Raw genomic sequence first — 26,850 nt, 5'->3', positions numbered from 1 at the left:
ATTTCTGAAATAATTCTGAATTTCTCCCTCTAAATATAAACCTCTTTTGTTTTTATTCCCCAAGCTGAATATACCCTAAAATGAATTCCCTGGTCAAACAGTAATGGAAATAGAATTTTCAGGATGAACTGAAATAGAGGTTTGATTTTTTCCTCCCTTTTGATGGAGAGGTAATCCAGAAATCCTCTTTAGTTTCCACCAACTAAGCGCTAATGTGTCCCAGATTTATACCTCTGCTCTGACTTCTCTATTAAGCTTGAAACCCACATATCAAACCTCCAACCTGATAGCTCCACTTAAAAGGCACCTCAAATTTAACATGGCCAAAACAGGATTTTTGTTCCAACCTCGCTCCCACTTCCCAACCCTCGTTTGCCCCACAAGCCTTCATCTGCAAACCCCAATCCTGGTCTCAGCCGGCATCATTTCTGTCATCTATAACCTGTACCACGGGAACCCCAGACAGATGCTTCTCCCTGATGTCCCTTTAAAACATGACATTCTTGGTAAGCCTGGGTGGCGCAGTCGGTTAAGCGTCCGACTTCAGCCAGGTCACGATCTCGCGGTCCGTGAGTTCGAGCCCCGCGTCGGGCTCTGGGCTGATGGCTCGGAGCCTGGAGCCTGTTTCCGATTCTGTGTCTCCCTCTCTCTCTGCCCCTCCCCCGTTCATGCTCTGTCTCTCTCTGTCCCAAAAATAAATAAACGTTGAAAAAAAAAAAAATTTTAAAACATGACATTCTTGGTAAGCCTGGGTGGCTCAGTCAGTTGAGCATCCGACTCTTGATTTCGCCCAGGTCATGATCTTAGGGTTCGTGAGATCGAGCCAGCCCTGCGTGGGGCTCCTTGTGGGCAGTGGCAGGGAGCCCGCTTGGGATTCTCTCTCCCGCTCTTCTCTCTCTGCCCCTCCCTCCCCACCACTTGCTTGTGTACACTCTCTCTCTCAAAATAAATAAACAAACATATATAAAATACATAAAATAAAACATCTCATTCTCCCTCTTTAATATACTTTCTACTGGCCTTCTTTCTGTCCCCTGGACTGTTCAAGCTGTTGCCACCTCAGGGCCTTTGCACTTGATATTCTCTCTGTTCCAGTCTTTGCACAGCTGCATCTCTCTTGCCATTTAAGGCATGGCCCCATCAGCCCCTCCAGGAAGCTTCCCACCCTCCTCCCACCCCTCTCCTGTTTTATTTTCTTCATTGTGTTTATAACTATCTGATACATTGCCTATGTGTCTATGTATAGATCTACTGTTTAACATGTGCTTCCCCTCCCCTCTTCCCTATCCTGTGGAGAGTCTGGAATAGCCAGGTAACAACTACCACAGGTCACCTCGATATCCTCAGCACACAAAACTGAGCCTTGCACTCCACATAGATGTGTGGCATGAATGATAAATGCTTCCAAAATGACGGAGCTACTTTTTTTTGTAAATGCTGAGTCTAATTTTTAGTTTGCAAACTAACCTTTCTGCGGGTTCTTAGAATCATGGCTATGAACACAGGTTCTTACTTTACATGACTTGCATCTGCGGAAGACTCTGGAAAGAACTCGGCATTCCGTGAAGTACTCTGAGAGTACTTCGTGTGACTCTACCCCGGCTGGGTGCCACATTGCTGCGCTCTGATTTCAGGAGACTCTGGATTTTTTCCCCCCTCTACTCTAGCCACCATTAGAGTGGTGCTCACGTGACTCGGACTTTTTTTCCCCCTAAAAACAAAGTGTACAAATGCTCTGCTAGCTGTTTTCTGTCTAATGACATTAGCTAAGTCACTTATTGGTCCTGTCCCTTGAGGAGCACACACAGCCTGCGCGAGGCACTTCACAGAGCTACGGTAAATGCAAGGCAACACTGCACGCAAGCCCACTGGGCGCAGAGCGGAAGCCCACCTATCTGGTGGCGGCGGGAGGACGACACGGAAGGGTAACTGACAGGTCTCCTGCTGAGTTCACAGGTGCAAGTGCGCGCGCGCACTCACACACATCAAAGACGTCATTCCGTTCCTGGAACGGGCCGCAACCTCGCAGCGCAAACCAGCAAGTTATTATTTAAAAAACGACTTGATGCCACTCTCTATCTTCGACCATGCGTTTTCCCTGCTTTTCTTATCATACTCGGCACGCTTCACCTCTATCAAGCTATTGCTTTGGAAAATATTAAATGCAATTTAACCAGAATATCTTGAAGCAAAACCTTGGTGAACTGCAATGTTTAAAAAAAAAAAAAAAAAAATGGGACGGCGTCTCTGCTTTCGTTAAATCAGCAGGGCAATCCAGTTTTCCCCTTCCGGTCCTAGCTCCCCTACCAACGCCTCACTCTTATTTACATGACCTCTCTGACCACCCATCTCTCTCCTTCCTTTTCTCCGACTGTTCCAACATATCCCTTGGGTCCAAAAACATTCATCTCCTCCAGACCTCTGTGACAGAAAAGCCCACGCTTGCTTACTAACAAAACCAACATTTTTATCCGGCATTGCAACGGGCCGGCTAAAAGACGACCTTTCCTAGCCTTCCTTGCAGTCATGTGACCACAGTATAGCCAATGAGATAGATGAAAGCAGAATGTGGGATTTCTGAAAAAGCTCCTTAAAACGGCGAACTCAGTGGGACCTCCCCACTTTGGTCCTTCCCTGCACCCACACCCCCCTTCCTACTTCCCAAATAGACAACATGCCAGCTATGCCATCTTGGACCAGGAGAACGCTCTGAGAATGGAAACCAGCAGTGCACTAAGAACAGCAGAGCAGAAAGACAGATGGAATCTGGGTCTCTGTCCAACTCCTCAAGACTTATTTTATGTGACAGAGCGATCCACTTCTAACTTGTTTAACTCACTCATGTTTGGATTTTCTAGAATAAATAGTCCAACCTCATCCGAACGAATCCATTCTTGAAGGTCATGTACTCATTCCCACACCAGAAGAATGTCTTGTGAATTTATTCAAGTACCTCCCCCATAAGGAGTATCCAAAACTTGCCCACTGCTAGCTTTATCTCAGCTCCAAGTGCCCCATTTTCGGGAAGAAAAGCTTCTTCTCAAATGACACCTATCACTTATGGATCAGGCATGCTTCCCACACTGGTGGTGCTTTATTCTTTTTTTATTTTTTATTATGTCTCTTGTATCCCTGCAATGTAAGCTCCTAGGGGGCAAAAACCAAATCTCACTTTTTTGTTTTAATGTTTATTTATGTTTGAGAGAGAGCAAGTGCACAAGCAGCAGAGGGGCAGAGATAGAGGGAGACGGAATCAGAAGCAGGCTCCAGGCTCTGAGCTCTCAGCTCAGAGCCTGACGCGGGACTTGAACCCACGAACCATGAGATGGTGACCTGAGCCGAAGTCGGTTGCTTAACCGACTGAGCCACCCAGGCGTCCCCAAATCTCACTTTTTAACTTAACCTTTCCCCTTGCCAAATAATTCTACAGAATAGACTAACTATTCTGTAACAGCAAAGGGCCATTGGTGTCCCTGAAATCACAGGTAAAAAGTTACTGATGGCCTACCAATATAGAGGCAGGCCGCAGGAACAACTTGGTAAGTTCTGATAACTTCAGGCCAGGGTTGAACCAAATACAGCCAAAAGATAAATCCTCACAGGGCCAGTAAGAAGTATTCATTGAGACAAGTGACAAATAAGTTAAAAGTGACAAGGATACCCTTGGATAACAAGGGTTAACATGACACTAGCCTTTTAAAAATATACAATCATCTGTTTCAAGTGCTGAAAAGTCCACTGGGAAGATGGTGGAATTTTGTAGAAAACCTAAGAGCTGCCATCATCTTGCCAAAGCTTAAGAGCATGAAGATGACCAAGGGCAAGGTGAGAGAGTATGGATTAATCTAAACAACCCACCACTACTTGTGAAAGAAGCAAAACCCATGACTTTCAAATAGGAGGTCAGTGTGCCAACTTCCCATATTATTTACTGCAGAGAATTATCCTGCAGCTAAAGTGATTTCAAAGGGAAATCCCAAAGCTCTTCAGCTCAACAGGGGAGGTTCTGAGAGCAATTTCTTGCTGGTTGGATATCCAGGCAGTGTATCAATGAAGAAGCAACCCATAGGCTTACCAGTTACCACAAAGCCCTACCAAAGAGAAGGCAACATTTTTTTGAACAGTTCACGGGGAGAGCTACTGGACAGATACACCAATGGGACCCTCACGTCCAGAAGAACCAAGCTTTCCAGAAGACTTGTAGGGATCCTTATCACCGTCAATAACAGGAGTCACTGTGGGGACTGAAAAAGCAGTGCATCTGTGAAACAAAGAAGCCAGGAACGAATGATGTGAGAAACAGGAAACAAGTAAATGAAGGCGGGCATGCTGAAGGAAGGGTAAGTTCTTCTGGTAAGTTCTGGAAGCTAGAAGGAAATTCTGCAGGTGGGGCCCACTGGACCACTGGCCGGTGCCGTAGCCACAACCCATTCAACGCTGTACCCTTTTGGCACTTGGTGTAGTTAAGCAGAGTAGGTACTGACCGTAACAGATACTTTAAAAAGGTTGCTGGGGGCGCCTGGGTGGCGCAGTCGGTTAAGCGTCCGACTTCAGCCAGGTCGCGATCTCGCGGTCCGTGAGTTCGAGCCCCGCGTCGGGCTCTGGGCTGATGGCTCAGAGCCTGGAGCCTGTTTCCGATTCTGTGTCTCCCTCTCTCTCTGCCCCTCGCCCGTTCATGCTCTGTCTCTCTCTGTCCCAAAAATAAATAAACGTTGAAAAAAAAAAAATTAAAAAAAAAATAATAAAAAGGTTGCTGAACGAATGAATAAGCAGACACTGAACAGCTGGCGAGAGGAGGACACCAGAAATGCCCCCCGAGCCAAGGCATCTGATACCTGGAAGCATCAGGAAGGAGCAGAATTGGTAGGGTTGGTGGGAGAGCATGGCCAAGGGCGGTACAGACTTCTTGGGGTGACAGAGGACGCTGGAATGAAAAGCCTCCTCTTCCAGGGCCTGCAACATGGGGTTATGTTTACTTCGAGCCCCTCAGAGACCCTGGTAAAGTCCCGACCTTCTGAGGCAAAGTCACTATTTAGCCAAGACAACAGAAAGCAGTGTGGTAGGCAGTGTGCGCCTGCGAGAGAGAGGCTGTGTCCCCGCTGCTGTGCCCGGAGCCCGCACTCAGGGATGAACAAGATCATCACTTGCCCCAGAGACTTCAGAAGAATCTCCATCCCGTTTTTTGCATGCCCCACCACCCAGCATGACCCTGATTTTTAGGAACTTCGCCCTCAAAAGCGGACTACCCAGTCTTTCAAATGGCATTACTTATCCAAAATAAAAGAAGTCCTCTCTTCTTCCTGCAACGGCCACCAATTAAATGGGTACCTTGACTAGCATCACGGGAAAGGGAAATGCTCTTGATTCCGTGTTGACACCACCAAGAGGAGGGAGTTTGAGGCGACCGTGCACATGGGGGTACTACCACATAAGAGACGCTACCTTATTTTCCCAACTGCCTTTGGAAAAGAGTTTCAGGGGCGCCTGGGTGGCTCAGTCGGTTAAGCGTCTGACTTCGGCTCAGGTCACGATCTCTCAGTTCGTGAGTTCGAGCCCCGCGTTGGGCTCCGTGCTGACACCTCAGTGCCTGGAGCCTGCTTCATATTCTGTGGCCCCCCTCTCTCTGCCCCTCCCCCGCTCAATCTCTCTCAAAAATAAACATTATAAAAAAAAAAAGAAAAAAGAAAAAGAATTTCATCCAGCAGGATGGAAAAGCAAAGCGTCAAGGGGGCTCGCTGGAAAGTGGAAGGAGAGCTTGTGTAAACAGTATCTGTGCATGGAGAGGGGACTCTGAGCTTGGGCCAGACCAGTGGAGCGGACCCAGGGCATTTCTTGCAAAGAGGAAGCTGAGAGGGCAGTGGCAGACTTCGTGCAGACATCACATCTCCCCATTTGCTGACAAAGACAGAATCTGGCCCCATCTCAACAGCACAAAAAGACTCTATATTTACCTTTCTCTATCCTATAGCCCCAAAGTAAACGCTGGGTTTCCTGGGGTCATTTGAGGTCCCTATCACTCATGTTCATAGAATACTTTGAGGAAGCATGTAGAGATCATCTCTAATAGCCTGTCAACTGAGAAGGGTTCATCAAGCACCCAGCTTAATGTAAGCACAGGACCTTCCAAGCTGGAGGGAATTAGGGTGAATTCCTGCTCTGCTAGGTACTAGCTATATGACCTCCAGCAAGTTCCTTAAGCACTCTGAGCTTAACTCATCACCTATTTTAGGAAGGAAAATAGGACCTACTTCACAGGACTGTAGTTAGGAAGTGGAATACTGCATATGGAAAGTTCACAGGTCTTTCCACATTATGTCTTCTACTGTTGCTGTAAAATACAGGTGGTTCTTCACTTTTCCTTAGTCAGAGTTTCCATTAAAGAACCTGAAAACTAGGGGTGCCTGGGTGGCTCAGTCAGTTAAGCGCCTGACTCTTAATTTCAGCTCAGGTCATGATCTTACTGTGCTTGAGTTCGAGCCCCACGCTGGGCTCTGCGCTGAGAATGTGGAGCCTACTTGGGATTCTCTCTCTCCCTCTCTCTCTGCCCCTCTCCTACGCTCGCTTGCTCTCTCCAAATAAATAAAATAAGCAGGGCACCTGTGTGGCTCAGTTGGTTAAGCATCCAATACCTGATTTCGGCTCAGGTCATTCTCTCATAGTTCGTGGGTTCGAGCCCCGCATTGGGCTCTGCACTGACAGCATGGAGTCTGTTTGGGATTCTCTTTCTCTCTCTCTCCCCCTCCCCACTTGTGTTCTCTCTCTCTCTCTCAAAATAAATAAAAATAAATGCTTTTTAAACAAACAAACAAATAAGCATTTAAAAAAAAAAGAATCTAGGGGCGCCTGGGTGGCGCAGTCGGTTAGGCGTCCGACTTCAGCCAGGTCACGATCTCGCGGTCCGGGAGTTCGAGCCCTGCGTTGGGCTCTGGGCTGATGGCTCAGAGCCTGGAGACTGTTTCCGATTCTGTGTCTCCCTCTCTCTCTGCCCCTCCCCCGTTCATGCTCTGTCTCTCTCTGTCCCAAAAATAAATAAAACGTTGAAAAAAAAATTAAAAAAAAAAAAATAATCTAAAAACTAAACAAACACAATCTTGGACAGCATTCAACCCAGGGCACCTGGCCGGCTCAGTCGGAAGAGCGTGTGATTCAGGGTCATGGGTCTGAGCCCCAAGTTGCACATAGAGATTACTAAACAAAAAATGAAGCATGAAGCACTCAGCCCTCAATATAATAAACATATCTTTGTACAGTGTTTCCTTTATAAACCCTCTTGTGACAACAATGTTTTTTGTTAAATTGGTAAGAAGAGAGTAAAGAAAAAGCACAGAAATAGAAACACACATACCTGAACCATTTATAATCCCCAGTCTATAAAAAAGAAGTCCACTTTACTTCCCCTTTACAAGTAGTCCGAGAGGTTAGCACATGCTAATCTATAGTCCTAGCTAAGATCTGTATTTAGGAGCTATAAAACTTAATCTCAGACTCTGAAACTCTACCTTGATTGATTCAGGCAAAGGTCATCCATAGATGAAACCCTAAGATGAAAAGCTGGTGGGAAACTTTGCAGAGGCGGTGGCAGCCGATCCCATGTGAACCCACAGTTCAAGCTCAGCATCCCCCCCCCAGGAGGGGTCAACCAGCCTTCTGGATGCTGGAACACACAAGAGCCCATGAAGTATTCTTAGGGGAAAGAAACCCGGAACGTGATCCAGCCTCGAGCACTGACTTCCATTTCACAGAAAATACGGGGGGGGGGGGGGGGGGGGGACAGAAGAACATACTAAATGCAATCCACCCGAAGCAGACAGAATGTGGGGCGATCTGCAGCCCAGCGGATGGTCTCCTTGACAAGGAAAGACATCAGAAAGCAGAGAGGCGTAGGGCTGCTGTGGATGAAAATGGACGACAGGCACTTAATAGCCAATTGCACTGCATAAACCACGTTTGGACCTAATTCAAATGAACGTCATGTAAACCCTCAGGGATCTCTGGATATGGACCTGGTATCAGGTGATACTAGGGAAGTGCGCACTTTGTTCGGGGCGACACAGGCAATTGAAGTTACGGAAGAAACTGGCAATTGTTTTTTGTTTTTTTTTTTAATTTTTTTTTTTTAATGTTTATTTATTTTTGAGACAGAGAGAGACAGAGCATGAGTGTGGGAGGGGCAGAGACGGAGGGAGACACAGAGTTTGAAGCAGGCTCCAGGCTCCGAGCTGTCAGCACAGAGCCCGACGCGGGGCTCGAACCCACAAACCATGAGATCATGACCTGAGCTGAAGTCGGTAACTTAACCGACTGAGCCACTCAGGCGCCCCAGGTGATTGTTCTTATGCATATGGAAGTATGTTGGGATAAAACATGAAACCCAGGATCTGCTTGAGCAACAGACAAAACAAAACAATGAATGAAGGGCAACAACCACTTGCTAACCACTGAATTTGGTTATGGGCAATGGGGGGGTGACATGGATTCATCATGCTACTCTCTCTACGTGGATATTTGAAATTCTTTATGATTAAAGAAGAAAAATAAAACTCTATCTTTTGTAGCCATTTTCTAAGTCCTTATGTATCTTTTTAAGTCCTCTAAGAGATAAAACGTAAAAAAGAGAAAAAAAATGGAAGCAAAACTGTCTATTCTCTCCAACTTGTTCATTCATGAGCTGTTCCTGATGAAATCTCAGCTTTGGAAAGAACCCAAAAGGGCATCTAGTTCAGGGATTCTCGAATCTGGCTGCATGTCAGAAACGCCCTTGGAGCTTATCAGAACCACCAACTGTCCCCAACCCACCTCAAACCTACTGCACCAGAATCTCCAGGGAGGAGCCAAGAAATGTTCATTGCTTTTAAGTGCCACCGGTGACTCTGATGCAATCTTGTAAGTTCCCTCTCCAACATCCCAGCCAGGCAGCTGTCCAGCAGGGGACTCATTCCAAACCCCTCGGGGACAAGGATCACACAGGATTCTGCATTCCCACAGTCACGTCAAGCTTAAAACCGGGTTCCGCACTTTTAAAAGAAAAAAATGTGAATACAACTTGCAAGCCTTCCATTCTCCTCTTCAACTAACATATTTCCCACCAATGTTCAGGTGCACGTGGTCACTGCGTTGTGGCCCCACCTCAGAGTGGGAGCTACCACTAAGTAAAATCCCCTGGGAAGAAAACAAGTTTACCTGTACAGCCAAAGGGGCTTTCACTGGGCGAAGTGTCAGGGAGAAGGCCTTCTCCTTCACTCAGCTGGCCACAGGAGAAAACCCAAATGGGTGGGCCAGCGCCAGTGCCCTGAAGTGGCTGGGAGTCCCCGGGAATCTGCCTCCGAACGCGGCCACCAGCTGGCCCAAGGGTAACCCAAGGAACGAGGAGAGAGACGGAAATCTCCCACTCTTAGCTTTGTTCTCACACCATCACAGGTGATGGGAACCAACCCCCCCCCCCCACAAAACTGACGGGCACGTGATCAGAAACGCGTCCGTGCAGGTCAGCATGGCGAAGAAGTCGGAACTCAACGTCTCGTAAGATTAACAGTCTTGCGTCCTCACAGCCGTTCCCTTTCAACAGGCGGTATCTGTGTGTATTCGGAATGACAACCATCACCTGGGAAGAGCAGGGGGCGGGGGTGTGCCAGTACCTTCGCGCACACACCCCATCCGACACACCTGTCACTCGGAGGGCTGACGAATGATCCTGCCGAGACTCTTCGCGTACTCTGGAGTTGCTCTTGTTGAACATTTCAGAGCGAACCCTTGCTAAATGACTTTTCCGTGCCCTGGCTTTGAGGCCAACGCAGAGCCAGGCATGCGGTAACACGCACAATAAACGGCCTGTTCGCGGCTCTATCGGCCATGGGCGGCTTCGGGGGACCCGAACGGCACTTTCTCCTCTAATGTGCTAGTCGTGGAATTGCTTTCTAAGGTTTTCCCCTCCTACCCACGAGGACTCACCTATGCGGAAACTATCAGTACCATAGACGGGGCTCTTTACTGGGGCGCAGGGAAGCTTCTCTTAGTTCAGAGAATGAGGCTAAAGGAGTCAACAGAGCCAAGTCCAGAGGTCAGTCTCCAAACGCCCATTCTGAGACGTGGAGGGGAGGAAGGAGCGTAGCGGGCGCGCGGGGACGAGAGCGGCGCCCCACAATTGTCACAGCTGCGTAAAAATAAGGACCTGGGGAAGGTCCACGTTTGCACAGTGGACCCGGGCATCACCCTTCCATATATGCCCGCTCCCCGTCATGAGCATAAACTCCAGGGGAACAGCATTTGCAGACAAACGGGTACAGGTGCAGCAAGGAGAAATACGGCTTCGCCGCTTCCTTATTCCAGTTCTTCCAAGCCCAAGACCAGCAGAGTCTTCTCAGGCCCAAGAGTCTACTGGAAACAGGAACGTGTGTCTGGAGAGGAAGAAAGGCCCCAGCACTGCACAGCCAGCGACCCCGCACGACAGTGGGTCCTGAGCCCACACCTGAACCTCTAAAAGGGTGAAAGGCAGACTGCCGGCTACACGGCGCAGCGTCCCTCTACCACGAGAAACAAAGCCGGAAAATACAGCAATAACGCGAAAGCTCTGTGGGGAAAACGTTTCTCGGCTTATGTTCCCACTGCGGCCGCGTTACTTTCCAGGACTCAAAAGTCCGATCACGGCACTGTGGTCCAGTCCTAACGGTCAATCCCGTTCCCACGGTTACACTCCTTACAGGAAAGGGAAAGCAAGTTCTCGAAACCAGTCTCGCTGTAGTGGGGCCAGGAGACTCGAGCTAAGGTTTTACAGTCCAAATTCAATCTTGTGGAAGCCCACCTCTAAAGGGGGACCTTACCCTGATTTTTCATACTCCGGGTGTTTCGAAGTTGCCAGGCACTCGTGTGCGTGCCTGATTTTATGAGTGCCACCTGAGCAATTCGGGCCTTTGTTTGTCGGGCCTCGGAGTAGACTGTTTGGTCACCTCCCAATGTCCATTACCGTCCACTTATTCCAGAATCCTGGAGGCTGCCTCTCTCCAAGTTAATATTAAGGAAGAAGAGAAATGCCATTTTTCCCTAGCCCGGGGCGGCACCCTGCCTCAAACATATATACACGTACCGCATGGTCAACGGCTGTCCTCGGAATATGGACCTGTGTTTGCACTCTAAACCCAATCCACACTGAGGGATGCTACTAAGAACCAATCAGGCGTGCAAACCACGGTTCTGGGGTTACGTCTGGATACCACAGTGGGAAACCCTCAATCTGGCACAAACGCTAAAAACATTCTTTAACTGGCACGCTTAAGGAAAAGGAAGCTCTTTGCAACCAAACGAGTGAAATAAAACTGCCCATTTATCACCACTCCTTCAGGGCAGTGAATTTACATTCCTTAATGTTTTCTTCACGGAGAGAAATTACACATGTCAAAAAGAGAACCCTTGAGTTCCAGACACAGAGGCTTACCTGATTCCTCTCTTTGTCCACTTTCTTAAAACACTTATTCAAGGACAAGTTATGTCTCACTGAGTTTTTCCACCCAGTAGGTGCGTTTGCAAAATATGGAAAATGTTCCAAGATCCAGTTGTAAATATCCTTTACTGGCAGGCGCTTGGTCGGAGAGTCCTCGATGGCCATAAATATGAGGCAGCTAAAGGAGTAGGGGGGCTTGCAGTTGGGGTTCTGCCTGGCATCGTAGGGCATGTCAGAGTGGGCAGGGGATGGGGGGGTGTCGTCGTCCAGGTCCTGGACGGGGCTGACACTCCTCAGGACCGACTCCCCGAAGCTCTTCAGCAAGTTCTTGCTCTCGTGCAGCCAGTTCAGATTGGTCAGCTCTTCATCTTCCATGGCCCCCTCTTCTAATCGGATGTCAGGCAGAGAAAAGTCGAGGTCATCGTCCTCCTGCAGGGCCTTGGAGAAACCGCTGCCCCGGTAACACTGACTCAGCCGACTGGAGACGCTAATTCCTGAGCTTTCTGGCTTCTTACTGGGAGGCATGACTGGACCCATTTACGTGAAGGCTCCTGGTAAACACAGAGAACAGATGAGTTGGTGAAACCCAAAACAGAGGCAGCCGTGCCCTCCTAATTCTACTGGGCCCACCTCCCACCCGTGCCACCTCTACGGACCCCTGGCCCTACAGGAAGCCCATCTCAGGGCTCCGACGCTGGGTAACACAAACCCACGACTCCACCACAGGGAGAAGCACTCCTAAGTAAAATCCGTCCACCATGCCTGCGGCACAGTGACTCCGTCGCCTCGAAAATACAAGACTGGAAATATTTACAGTACACCTCTAATATGCAAACGCATCATGAGAAGAAAGGGAGAATCTACAAAGGCTTCTTCCCGGATTCGTGCAGACTCTCACTGTGACCCTGGGAAAAGCTTCGGTGTTGGGTGCCTCAGTTTCTCCACAATACGTGAATCTACAGACAGGTAAGATGCACCCAAGCCTCACGAGAGACACTACGGAGTAAGGACAATGCACCGCTCCCGTCGCTTTGGGTTATTACGGTCTCGTGGTTTATCCTTCCCCCAAAAAAGAAAATACCTCCAAGTTTAAGGCCAGGTGTTTCAGGTTAAGTCGAGCTGTCACCACACGAAAACCATGACAACCGCCTCGGAATTCAAGTGTGACCACAGTGTGCATCATCTGCTCGTGGTTTATATGATTGTATCTTTTCTCCCCGAGTCATGACCCAAAACTCTGCAACTGTGATTACGGGTTGGCGAGTCTAAAGAGCGCTAACAAGGAGTTCGGGGGATCGGAACTGCAGGGAGACGTTACATTTAATTGCTGGGACCCTACACCTCCAAATGAAAAAGTGAGTAACTTCGGGCACCACACGAATACGTGGGAACGTGAAGACAAGCCATGAATTGACATCAGCATTGGTGAGAAAAAAAAAAAAAAAAAGACAACTGGCAGCTTCAAGACTGGAAGGCAAATTCAACAAAAATTGCTAGAGAATTCTGTTCTGCACCCCCGCCATGCCACCCCCATTTTTATCAATGACCTAGAACAGGGAGTGCAACTTCTGATGAGAAAAGAAAACGAGGACGTGGCCAGTCCACCAACAGAATGACCCCGATAGATACAAAGCACATTCAACCCCCGAGTACTCAGTGTAAGACAGAAAGAACAGTGAAGATAATGAAAGAGGTCTCCCACTGTCCGCTTGTAGCCCTCACACAATGTGCTTGGTTTAAGAAGCACGTCTGTTTTATTTTTTCCCCCTAAGAAGATCAAGCAATCTATCTAGAAAAAAGAAAAAAAAAAAAAGAATGAACACAAAAGCAGACATGATCATCCTAAGGCTCTAAATGTCCATTGACACTATGCTGAAAGTAACTGCCACTTCAGCTGGGAAAGCTCTAGAATGCGATTCTCGAAAGCATAATGTGAGGCACCCAACAGGCCGGCCAGCCTCGGGTGCCTGAGAACCGCAACCCCCTCCCTCTTCCGAAAGGTAGACACACAGAACCCGCTGGCAGAAGGTGTGAGAAAGCGCTCCGGAGCTGCTATGAGATGCCCGACTCTAAGGAGAGAAAACCTCCATGGGCATCAAAGACTGACAGAGGCAGAGCAATTCAGATACTCCAGGCTCATCCACAGGGAATATTTCTTTCTGTCAAATAAGGAAACTAACCTGTGTAGCACAGGACACAATTTAGAATAAGCTAGTGTCTTTAGGTCTGGGGCTGTGACAGAGACCCAGCTGATCATGCTTTTTACCTTCCTTATGAACAAATCAAAGCTAGGCTTGTCCTCTCAACGTTTCCCCGGATCCCATCAAAAAACCCCAAGTTTCTGATAACCGGGGATATCCACACAGTGGAGTACAAAACAGAACAACTACTCAGCCACTGAAGTCAACTTCAGCTCCAGATGAAAGTTTTATGTCTCCTGAGCTTCCAAACAGGAAAATTATATCATGGCTGACAGTAAAGTAATTTAATTGCACTGTTGCTATGACAACATGCTGCTCTTTCTTTTCAATGTGCTTATTTGTCAGTAGCTTCCCAAAGGAACTAACACACTATACTCCATGTTTTCTTTTGTTTTAAACAAACACTGCCAGCAATATGGCTTTATTAGAAAAGTCAAGAAAAGAGGGTGATGAGGCTTCAGTGCCCTTGAATCATCGGTCTGCTTTGTGTTCCTATCCCCCCATGCTCTTTATAAATCCAGCATTTCATGGCAACAATATTAAGACCTGCTGATCACCACAGTTCCATTTTAAAAAACAGTTCCCAGAAACCACAGCTGAGGAGTTTTCCATTATTATACTCTAACTACATAATCTGCCAAATCTTTTTTTCCTCCTATTTTAGAGGGAAAGAAAAAAGAAAGAGAGAGAGAGAGAGAGGGAGCGAGAATCCGGATCATGTGAGTCTGCAGTTAAGCAAACATTTTTAATCTGCTCCACCAGATACGCAAATAGTTATTCACTAGTGACCTCCTTACAACTTTTCGGTTTGCTATTGGTTCCGTTCCACACACACACACACACACACACACACACACACACACACACACACCCTCTTTTTGTTTCTCTACGACTTGCTGTGTTTTGTTATCTTATTTGCGTTTTAACGGAGAAAATGCAGCAGGAAAGCGAGTTTCTTGCCCGCTATCAGAAGGTTTCCAAATAACTGACAAACACATTACTGGCCCAGCTCGGAGCAGATGTTGGAAGTGAACTTTAAAAAGTTAAGAAACGCTCTCCAAGCCGAGCAGGGCAGTCTCCAGTTTGGAGGGGCCGGGTAACCCCCCTCCGCGCGCGCGCGCGCGCGCGCACGCGCTCCACTCCAGTCTACTGTACTTGTCAAAAACATTTCAAGGGGACCTGCGGGAGCGGCGATTGGCTGCGTTTCGCGTCAATCAGCGGCGTTGCCAGGCAACGAGGAAACTGCTCCGCTCCCCGTATACTAGGCAATTGGGAGCTCGCATACCTTCACTGCCGGTCAGATGTCATAAACCTTTTATTGGCCGCACCGCGGCGAGCCTTAAAAACACATCAATAAAAGCCCGCCGTCCCCCCAACTTCTCCAGGGCCCGAGGACGGTTTCCTAGAGAGTCGGGGTGAGGAGGGGTCGGGCCTCGGGGGTCTCGGGAGACGCTCGCTGCCGGTGCCAAGCCTGCAGTTTGGGGGGAGGGGGCATCTTTGTTAGGAGCCTGTTTCTCATCTTGGGGTCTCCCCTGGATCGGCACCCCCTCCCCCGGCCCGGAACGGCGGGGATCCCGTCCCCCGCGGACAATACCAACTCTGCTCCCTTCGGGCGTCTTTCGGAAATCGAGGCACCGGGAAACAGCCCGCACGTCGGGGCAGGAAACTCTTCGGACCGGGCAACTTCCCCGCTCTGGGGCTGCCGTCTCCGCGCCCGGCCGGGCCCCCCACCCCGAGCCCTTCCCCCAGGAACTGCGGAGTCCCTCGTCTGCCGAGAGCGGCGAGGTCGCCTCCAGGACGGCCTCGGACGAGCGCCCCCGCCCCGAGTCACCCCAACCCCACTGGGGCGCCGGCGGGAGCGGGGAGCAAACTCACCTGGCCGGAGCGGGGCGCGGGGGCGCGGGGGCGCCGCAGCCCTTCAGCGGGAGCCGACAAAGTTTCGCGGGCGCCCAGCGGGCATCGCTTGGTGGCCCGGCTAAGGACGCGCGGGCGCGGCGCGGCGAGCCCGGGGCGGCGGGCGGCGGGGGGCGGCCGCGGGCGCGGGCGGCAGGGGCGCGGGGGTCGCGGCGCGGCATGGGACCTGCGGCGTCCGCCGGGCGCGCCGCGCGTCCTCCCGCCGGCCCCGCCGCTCTCCCCGCCCCGTCCCGCCTCCCGCTCGCCTCCGCCGCGGCGCGTCGGGCCGGGGCGCGCCGAGCGGCGAGAAATTGTTTCCACTGCAAACAAAAAAAGGCGACACATGACCAGGCAGGAGGAGGGGAAGCGCGGGGAGGGAGGGGCGCGGAGGGGAGGGACGGAGCGGAGGGGGCGGAGGGAGCCGGAGAGAGGGAAAACGTGGGCCGGGCCGCCGGCGGCCCGGGGTGCGGACCCGCCGGGGCGCCCCCTGCCCGCGCCCCCCTCGCCGCGGTCGACCCCGCGCACCGCGCCCGGGCGCTCCCGGGGCGCAGCCGGGGCCCAGGCCGGCCTGGGCCGCGCGGACTCGCCTCCCGCCGCGCCGCGGGCCGGGGGTGAGCGGCGCGGGCGCCGCGACCCGGGGCGGCCGCGACCGTGGGCGGCGGGGCTGGGCGGCCGGCCGGGCGGGCGGCGCGCGGCCTGCCCCTTCCCCGGGCTCCGGCCACGCGGGCGGGCCGGCGCTGCGCCGCTGGCAACGTGTCGCCGGAACGCTCCTACCCCATCCGCATGCCTTACAAGGCTCGAAAGTAAAAATAAAAAGAATTACGATGCGGGCGAGGCTTGCGAGGGGGAGAAGAGATTCCACTTCTCCCCAACTACGGCGTCCTGGCGGGGCTCCCGGGGCAGTCCCCGGCCCTCCTCCAGCGCCCACCTGGAGCCCCGGGAGGAAAGGCACAAAGGCACCGCAGCCTCCCGCCCCGGTGGCCGCTCCTCCTGTCGTCTGCCGGCGCGTGTCTGCTCGGGGAGGGAGGGTGGCCATTACAGACAGGCGAGCAGGAGGCCCGTCCTAAAGGCCACGCCGGTGGGGCCTCTCCGGCGCGGGGAAATGCTGGGCGCCGCGACCGACTTATAAACCTCGAGGAAAAAAAACCCAGCCTTATCGCCTTCACATTTTGAGTTCTCGGGAACCCGACAGACAATTCGCAGGGCCACCCAGCGACCGGCGCAGCCACCACTCCAAGTCTTTGGGCTCCTCCAAAGGACGGCCACCCACTGCTTAAGCCACACCAACCAGCAGCCTTGGGAGAGGACGAAAGGAGAGTCCAACAGGACACCCTGGTGGTGACATAAATAAAAATATGATTGCACACCACTCCCACGTAGCCAATTCAGTAGGTTCCTCCACAGAGGAGAAGCCCAGGTGACAACCCACCCCCACCCCCACCCCCACCTAAGCCCACCTGAGCCAGCGGGCCGGCCATCTTGAGCTTTCCGAAAACTGCAGAAAAACCAGCGAGCAGGGTCGAGAATGATCTCCCTCTGAAACCCCCCTTGTCTGCAGTCCCTTTTAACCTCCCCGAAAGGGGAGGAAAAATCCCAAGGGCTTCTCAATTTTTTTTTTTTTTCCAAAATGTAAGGAAACCCCAATAGATCTGGGAGTCATTCCTTTTTCACAAAGCCTCAAAGTGGTGGGTGGCAAGTCTTCGGCAAAGGCATTCCCCCACAGGCCTTATCACTTACCAGTTAGTTCTATGGGCAGATTCCACCCCAGAGAGGATTCCAAGGTGGGGGCCCAGGGAAAGCCGGAGGTCATCCAGCCCCACCCCTTTGAATCACCGAGCACTTGATGGGACCTACCCAAACTCATCAAGCAAGAGGTGTAAGATGAGAGAAACAAGCTAGAGACGACTGAAGCCTTGCGCCAGAGACTAAGCGTCAGAACTTAAGTGACAAAAGACCGACTGAGCTCCAGTGGAGACCCTCCTTCAGTGTATCAGTTGAGGCTGCTGAATCCCCCATCAAAGGAATCAAGGCCAAAGACCTTTGTGCAAGCCCCTTGCCCACCCAGAGAGGAAGAAACACTCTCCTTCCCTCCTCCTCTTGCATCATCAGCTCCCAGCTCTCCCCGTGGCCAACTACCCTCACACCGTAGCTAGAGATCTCTTTACAGGAAGGGAAATGGCATATTCATTTTCCTTCCAGTCCTTTCTTTGTCCCCAGGGTTCAATGCACGGAATATGTCCTCAAAATTCTCCGTGCAAGCTGTTTAGCCTCCTGTGTCCAAACCAGCCATCCTAACGTGAACAAAACCTTTAAAACAGGTAAGCCTTGGGGCAGGAGAAGCCCTAGGCAGCGGGTGGGGTAAGGGGAGACAAGCTTTTATTAGCTTGCCTTTCTTCTGCATGTTTTTGGTTTCTTCCATTCTCCAACGTACAGACCTGCCTCAGCTGAGGATGGGGTTAACCTCCCAATAAGCCCATCTTTAAGCTGAAAATATCCCTAAGTCGACAACGCATCTGACATACCTAACCGGCCCAACATCACCGCTCAGCCTAGCTAAACTTGAACGTGCACCTTGAACGCGCACAGAACACTTACATTAGCCTCAACGGGGCAAAATCATCTAATGCCAAGTGTTGAATACCTCATCCAACTTCTTGACTACCGTACAGAAAGCAAAAAACCGAATGGTTGTGCAGGTACAGAATGGCTGTAGTGTATCAGTTGCTTACCCCACTGATGGTGTGGCCACTGGGAGCTGGGGCTTTGCCGCGTCCCGAGAGAAGATCGTAAGGTACCTCACGAGCTCAGGGAAAGATCCAAATCCAGAATCTGAAGTTTGGTTTCTACCGAAGGTGTATCGCTCTCACACCATCACAAAGTCGAAAACTTGTATGTCCAACTATCGTTAAGTCAGGGACCATCTGTGTGCCTTAATTTCTCTCCCCCGTTACAAACGTGGCAAGAGAGGTCACTCTGAAGAGGGAGCGGTGGACCAGCACTGCCTGGTGTGGAGACCAGACTACTCCACTCATGTCTGCCTCCCTGTCTGTCTGAAATGGGGGGGGGGGGGGTCCACATATTTGCCCAAAGCCAAAGGAAGCTCAGCTTTGCCCAAAGCTCAGAGTGGCCTCTCCACCTCTTAATTCCATCCAACCCCAGCTCTGGAACATGCTCCCTGACAAAAGGGTGCAGCGGCCAAATTCTTCAGAACGACTCCATTTTCAACTCCCCTCTTGAACTTTTCAAAAAGCACCTTTGTGCCTTAGACCCTGAGAAGTCTCCAAACACCGAGTGGAACTGTTGAAACCATTGTTCTATAAACACGTTTGACAGAAGAATCCTGCGTGTGCCCTGGAACTCACTTTGGGCGACACTTTACTTCCTGGCTGGGGACCTGCTGGGACCTTTCGACAGCGCCTTCTGGGCATGGGCCCGAGGCACACATGTGTCTGGACTCCAGCCCTGTGGGTCCCCAGTCAGGGTGGAACTTCAGGCTCCTCCTGTGTGCAGAGTGCCCCTCCCCCTGAGGTTTTGTTCTTTCTTCTCCCACAGGCTTCTCTGCCCCGCAACATGAAAGCCCCTTTCCCCATCACTGGCTCTTTGGCTAACGTGATTATTTATGGAAAAGTTCAGGGTGAAGCCCCCGAACCCCCCTTGAGGCAGTAACACCTGGAGAGACGAGCAGTGAGAGGAGGACACGGCAGGCGGGAAGGCGGGGGACTTTCATATATGCGGAGGAATGTGAGGCAGGCCTGCAAAGATGATCGCCTGGTCGGGGATCCTTCCAGCTGACTCCAGTGAAGACACATGAGCAGGAACCCGGGCAGCCCTGGGCAGGCAGCACAGCTGGGCTTCTTAGAACCCGGGCGTCATCAGGCAGTTTCTCTCCCCCTCCTCCTCCTCCTTCCCTCTGAGACCACACCGTCTTTCCTCCTTCCCTCTGCATATCTATTCCACTCTCGTGCCTACGGGCCGGCTTCCTCTGCTCGCTTATGACCACACGTGGCTGCCCACACCAAGTCCAAATAACCTTCTGACCTTCAGCACCCACCACCTTCTGACTGCCTCTGTCTTCCACTACATGACTCAGTTCTCAGGGAAATAACCTGATTGGCTCAGCCTGACTTAGGCAACTCCTTTCTGCCCACCCCCTCCTAACAGCTGAGGCGAGGGGGCATGGTGGACTCATTGGGCACAACGGGACTGGGGATGACTTTGGAAGGAGGACATCTAATAAAGATGGGTTCGTACTGGATCTGTGGAAATGGGGAAGGCATGTTATAGAGCTGAGCTTTTCTCTTAGGGATACCCAGGAAGCCACAACCTAATGGATCAGAATCTTCTAGGAGGGATCCCAGACATTTTTTTTTTTTTAATTTTTTTTCAACGTTTATTTATTTTTGGGACAGAGAGAGACAGAGCATGAACGGGGGAGGGGCAGAGAGAGAGGGAGACACAGAATCGGAAACAGGCTCCAGGCTCTGAGCCATCAGCCCAGAGCCTGACGTGGGGCTCGAACTCACGGACCGCGAGATCTTGACCTGGCTGAAGTCAGACGCTTAACGACTGCGCCACCCAGGCACCCCAGATCCCAGACATTTTAAGCAGGCACTACAGCAGAAACCATTGTTCCATGTAGGAGAAATAAATGGCACATACAGATTTATCAAATACGACTTGATTGTATTAGAGATGCATTTGTTCCTTGAGCAAATATTTACTGAGTGCTTACCAAGTACATAGCACTGGGTCAAGAGCCACACAATGGCACCTATGAGGCCATGCGTATTAGTGGAGAAGAGCGGAAACACCGTATGACAAAACTTCTCGAATGCTAAAATGAGCAGTTTCTAAGCACTAATTCAAAGGGCAAGACGAACTCATTGAATATATTTTTTTTAACGTTTATTCATTTTTGAGAGAGAGACAGAGTGTGAGCAAGGGAGGGGCAGAGAGAGAGGGAGACACAGAATCCGAAGCAGGCTCGCTCCAGGCTCTGAGCTGTCAGCACAGAGCCCGACGCGGGGCTCCAACTCATGAACCGTGAGATTACGACCTGAGCCGAAGTCGGACACTTAGCCGACCGAACCACCCTCGAATATTTTTGAGTGCAGAAGTTATGCTATCAGAAATATGCTTAAAAAGATGAATGGCTTGGAGCTAGTAGATAAATAAGTCCTGGAGACCTAATACAGCACAGTAATTATCGACAAGAAACCTGTATTATAAACATTAAACTAACGGACTAGATCTTAAGTGTTCTCAACACTAAAACAAATGATAACAACGTGACGCCGCAAAGGTATTAGCTAATGCCACAGTGGCGGTCATACTGTAATATAAATGTATCAAATCTATATGTCAGACACCTTAAATTTACACACAATGTTGTATGTCAAGTATATCTCAATTTAAAAAGAAGGGGGAGGAGGAGGAGGAGAAGAATGGAATTGTGGATTCAAGGTGAGTTTTGGGAGAGGGAAGGAAAAAAGTAAGAGACCCAAAGCAGACAAAAGTACTGAGAAAGCAATGCCAGAATCCATACAAAAGGGAATAAAGGGTTTTTTTTTACTATGTTTTCAGAAATTATAAAATATTAAAGTAGTGATCCCCTCTGAGTAGGAGAGTTATGGGGTAATTTTTCTGGCCTGCTTCTTTCAAACGTGTCTATTATATTCCATGTCTTCTACAGTGAACACCCATTACGTACACAATGTTCTGTAAGGGGGGGGGAGGATCCCATTAGAGCAGTGGTCCTCAACCTTGAGTGCGCACCAAAATTACCTGTACGACTTATTAAAACGCAGCTTGCTGGCCCCCACCCCCGGAGTTTGTGATTCAGCAGGTCTCTGCTGTGGCCTGAGACTTCACATCTCTAACAAGCTCCCAGGGGTGCTGCTGCTGGAGGCTGAGGGACCCCCGCTTTGCGAATTAGAGAACAGTCAGCGAGACTGGAAAAAATGAACGTATGAAAGCCTTCAAGGGAAAAACCAAGAGGATTTGTCAAATACGAGAAGAGAAGGGAAGATTATGGTCAAAGGAAACCCCTTAATCATGGGTTGACTAAGTCTCTCTGAGATAATATATGAGAATGCTGTTTGTAATGGTAAAAAGGGCTGCTGGCTTCCTTCCCTTGGGCCCAGGAGGAAGAGAGACCCAGCGTGAGAGCTGGGAGGCTCCCCACTCTTGAAGAGTTTCACGGATTGGTCCGGGGTCTTGCCACCTGCTCTTCATCCTCTCTTGGGCTTTCCTCCTGTGCATTCCTGGTGTTTACATGACAGGTTCTGAAGGGTGTAGCCTGGGAAAAGGCTTCTTTGAATTTCTCCAGCAGGGAAGGGAGCCAGGAGGCTTATTTGAGGAGAGAAGGGAGGGAGGGATGTGTGGCTAGGGAAAGTACAGCCAAACGGGTAGAGTGAAGTTCATTAGCTCACGTGCCCCTCCCCAAACCTAAGCTTATCAAGTCACCTGCTGGAGACAACATGGGAACAGAGAACCTGTCAGCTGAGGCTTAGAACACCCATGGGGCCATATGTGTGAGCGAATGATCCAGAATCCAGACTTAGTCCATTCATTCACTCAACAACTATGTATGAAGCATCTATCTACTCTATGCCCAGGACTTTGTGGAGGGGACTGGGAAGGAAGCTGGAAAGGTAAGAGGTGTAGCTCTTGCCCTCAAGGATCCAGGAGACCCGGGGAGATTTATGAAGTGACCACAGGTAAATACATGCACACATGTGCGTGCACGTGCGCACACACACACACACACACACACACACACAGCAAAGTACCACGGCCGGAGGTGGTATAGCCTAATGGCTAGCATAAGAACCTGGGACTGGGTTCATATTCTCACTTCACCACGTACCAGCTGGCTAACCTTAAAGTACTTAACTTCTTTCTCCCCACCTAGTTTCTTCATCTTAAAAAAAAATGGGCAGGGAGGGAGAATAACAGCAATACCCACTTCACGGGGCTCTGACAAAGATCAAATGAATTAATACTTGTAAAACACATATAATGGTGCCCTGGCACTTAGCACTGTTGTTTTTGTTAAGTAAATAAATCAAAAGGAAAATATTGACATATTTGACTGCATACCAATTTAAAATTTGCGTGCAGTGCCAGAGTCATAAATCAAGTTAAAAGATAGATTTAAAAATGAGGAAATATATGCCATACACAGATAAAAAGGTTAATATTTTAAATTTATAGCCCCTACAATCAATGAGAAAAAAAAAAAAAAGCATCACCCTAATGCGAAAGGGGCAAATCCACCAAAAGAGAAACAAAAATGATCATATACCCACGAAAAGAGGCTCCACCTCCGTAAAAACAAATGCAAATTAAAGCAATTGTGAGATCTCATTTCATCTATCAGATTGGCACAGGCTGAGAAAGAATAATCATACCAGCGTTGGTGTGGGTGTCCGAAAGATTGTGACTTGGCTCAGCTGTTCAATTACAACTTAAACGAGCCCAGCCATTGACCCTAAATTTCCAACCTCTAGGAATTTAGCCAAGGGAGATACCATAGCAAGGCTGTTAACATGCCCACCAGACTGCCTACCCCTGCGATCCAGTAAACGCCACACAGTGACTCAAGGGCCTGACACACACAGGAGACGCTCAGCCAGTACTTCCTGAAAACAAGCCCTGGAATGCACAACATTGTACTTAGGGGGGTTTGTTGGGACAGGGCTTAAAATCATGAAAACTCGGAAATTGGCAAAATAAGAGGCTACAAGCGTATTATTATCTTCTGTGGGCCACCTTGGCCACCACACCCCCTTTGGTCCCCGCCATTTGCATTTTCCAGTCGTTTTGAGTGGAGCCTTCCTGATTCAGGACCATCTTCACATTCTCATATACCCTATGTGTGAAACAACTGGCAAACATTTCATAAAGTAAGAGTTTGGGGGGAAATAAATACGTTGGCAAAGCTTTCCACCAAGTTAAAGTATTTTGTGATCTTTTCTACCACAAGGGACAAACCGATTCCTTTCTGCAAAGGCCGGGGCTCTGAGCAAACAAGAGAATTGCTAAGTATAACACACATTATATCCTGTGTTGTGGTGTCTTTTGTCTGGTTGCTTGAAGGCTTTCAGTGTATAGGTTTTTCAGGATCCAACTTTCTCTACAAACTCTTAAAAAGGTCCAAAGATAAGGGAAAATACTCTTTCTCTTTTTTTTTTTTAAATTGTGTTTTGTATTCCTTTTCTCCTTTGCTGAAATATTTTTTTTTTATTTATTTTTTTTTCAACGTTTATTTATTTTTGGGACAGAGAGAGACAGAGCATGAACGGGGGAGGGGCAGAGAGAGAGAGGGAGACACAGAATCGGAAACAGGCTCCAGGCTCCGAGCCATCAGCCCAGAGCCTGACGCGGGGCTCGAACTCCCGGACCGCGAGATCGTGACCTGGCTGAAGTCGGACGCTTAACCGACTGCGCCACCCAGGCGCCCCAAGGGAAAATACTCTTAAGAGTTTGTGGGGGAGGGGGAAGATGAACTCTCTTTTCCCATTGATCCTCTAGAACGACTTGTGCTTATAAAAGACCAGATGTGGTTACATCTCTCTCTTTTTGTTTTTTTTTTTTCCAGATCTGATAGAAAAATCTGTGTCCAGCTGAGGCACTCCACGTGGCCAGAATTACTTCTGCTTCTCCTGCCCTTCCAAGGGAGACTCTGGCAGTCAGAAGCTTGCCCTAGAAAAGGCTGCCAGTCTGTGCTCTTGAACTCCATTTATCTACAGTTGATTGTCGTTACTCGCGCAAGTTATGTTCTATAAAGTCTCCACAAACAATGAATTAGCAAATACTGAACTATTGCTCCTAGGGGAAACACACGGTCAGGTTCCTGCGAGCTGCGGGTGACAGCATTTTTGTTAACCGATGAGTCTGTAACCACAGTTTGCTGCGTTTCCATTTAAAGACACCTTATTTAATATATATTGTTGATTCATTAACATGGAATTCACGGCCAACAGCGCTATAACTCATGTCTGAACAAAGATTCTCTAACAAGGCTTCTGTATTTTCTCCACAAGGCAATCAGCCTTCATGCACTCAGGAACACTAAACACTTCAGCCCTACGATTAGGTGCCATTTTAAACAGAAAAAATCACCAGGGGAAAAGCACAGAGAGCATAGCACAAGATAGACCACAGAACAGATACTTGTTCATGGTATGAGAGCTCAAACAAGAAGTCAGAAGCTGGGAAAGTGCCCACTGGGCAACTCAAATTTTTTGGTCGTTCTGCTAAAATATCCACAAGTGAGCATAAAAGCACCATGAGCATTTTTTAATTTGGGGGTTACAAATAATTTTTAGCAAGGATGTGGATTTGCAAATATGGAACGCATGAATAATGACCAACCATATTTAACAAACACTTAACATGGCATGTATTGGGTGCCAGGCAGTATTCTTAAGGCTTTGCAAATATTGACTCATTTCGGCCTCACATTAACCCTGTGAGGTAGGTACGACTATTACGCCCGTCTTATAAATAAACGAGGAACCTGAGGCACCGAGAGGTTTGGCCACCTGCCCCAGGCTACACAACTGGTAAGTGGTGGGCTGGGATTTGAACCCACACAGTCTGGCTCCAGAGTTTGGAGTCGGGTTCCAGGTAGGGGCCAAGGGAAGCTTCAGATCAATCTGCAGCCTTTGAATTTTTCTTGGAGAATCCCCTGCGGGTCAAGGACATGACGGATAAGAGTGGTGGGGTTCAAGAGAGGAAAAATGGTGAGCAGCAAGTAAAGGAGAAGGAAGGGAAGAGGGGCTTTTAAATAGAATGAAAAGGCACTACTTACAAAGAGCCAAAGTGCAGCTTCTATGTCATAATCAATACTGTATGGTGTACCTTTGTAATAAAAAATAAATCAACTAGATGCTGAGCATCAAACAAATTATAAGTGCCCAGAGAGGCAAGGACCCTGTCTTCTACCTCTCTTCTGCTCATAGCATGTGGCATAGCGGTAATCAAAAATATTGATCGCTTAACAGGAAAAAAAAAAAATGCTTCTTTTTCTTGTTCTTTCAAGCTGGTATCTAATAACTACACAGATCAGTCAAAGAAAAGTAGCCTCACTGGGGCGCCTGGGTGGCTCAGTCGGTTAAGCGTCATGATCTCACAGTTCGTGGGTTCGAGCCCCACGTCGGGCTCTGGGCTGACGGCTCCGAGCCTGGAGCCTGCTTCGGATTCCGTGTCTCCCTCTCTCTCTGCCCCTCCCCAGCTCATGCTCTGTCTCTCTCTGCCTCTCAAAAATAAAGAAACGTAGTAATTAAAAAAAGAAAAGAAAAAAAATAGAAAAGTAGCATCATCAACCTTTTCCTCCTCCAAAGTTTTCAAGAGCTTTTATTGTTTTCCTGTCTTCACCGAGCACACCGAGTACCACAGTCTCTTGGGTTTCAGTTTCTACGTCCTGCCAAAGGCTTAACCAGGCCAAAAAATAACTTCTCTCATTTTACTTTGTCAGAAGAATGTGAAAGAAGACAATTAATTCCTCTAAGACCGTCTCTTTAAAACAAAAGCAAAAGCTACAAAGTTGATGACGTCTCTGGGAAACGTTGCGGGGATTAAGATATCACCGATATATTTCCCTGCCGTACAAAATTCTTCTGGGGTGGGGTTAACAACCTTTCAACTTACTGCGACTGCCAAACCTATTCTCTATCGGACAGTGCAGTTACCAACACTTTCTGTTTTGGAAGCCCCACTCCTTCCCAAAATAACCTCTCATGTGCCTTTAATATTTCGATTCAGGTGCAAGCAAACTGTGCCTGTAAATTGTGAGGCATGAGTACACGTGAGCACTCGGGTCTCATAAGGGGTGGGGGCTGGGAAGGAAGCGGCCAAATGGACCGCTGTCTCTCTGTGGGTGCACCAAAAGCACCCAATGCCTCTGAGCTCAAAGACACGTGACTGTCACTGGCTTCAAAGATTTGGCCCCCAAACAACCAGGCGTCCTTTTTAAGTTGGCATTTCTTCCAGAGAGGAATACTGAACATCTTTCCTACATGCCTCACACAGTGCTAGGCCAGCTGTCTAACAATATGGATCCCGGAAGGGGGTGCTGCCCACGTTGGTGATGGCAGCCATTAGTGCCTGTTGCTCATAGGAAACGTCAAAGGGACCTTGGAACAGAGGCCCAGGCCATTGGCTGAGATCTCCCCGGGCAAGCGTCCATGCACCTTGCGTGCCAGCAGAGGCTACCCGAGGACCAAGGTGGGCATGCCACGGTGTCCCGGACTTCCGGATGGCGTCCAGTCCCAGAGAGTGGATGTCAGAGCTCTCTGAAGGCTGCCCAGGCCAGGT

General features: G+C 49.5%; 1 protein-coding gene across 3 annotated transcripts in view; it reads right to left on the bottom strand.

Annotated features, from left to right (window-relative positions):
- FOXN3 (forkhead box N3) overlaps positions 1 to 26,850 on the bottom strand; it is a 301,023-nt gene that overhangs the window by 217,043 nt on the left and 57,130 nt on the right. For 2 of the 3 annotated variants that reach the window (XM_086709045.1, XM_086709046.1), the window contains one exon: positions 11,429 to 11,985. In XM_086709045.1, the coding sequence (XP_086565171.1) occupies positions 11,429 to 11,971 (543 nt within the window). In that variant the 5' untranslated portion in view covers positions 11,972 to 11,985. Of the gene's footprint in view, positions 1 to 11,428; positions 11,986 to 15,510; positions 15,728 to 26,850 lie in introns of those variants that run through there. The other variant, XM_086709044.1, reaches the window with a different exon arrangement.

This window comes from Puma concolor, chromosome B3, assembly GCF_028749965.1.
Source record: "Puma concolor isolate L17-30 chromosome B3, mPumCon1.1.hap2, whole genome shotgun sequence".
NCBI lineage: Eukaryota > Metazoa > Chordata > Mammalia > Carnivora > Felidae > Puma > Puma concolor.
This window is presented reverse-complemented; position numbering and strand designations above follow the sequence as displayed.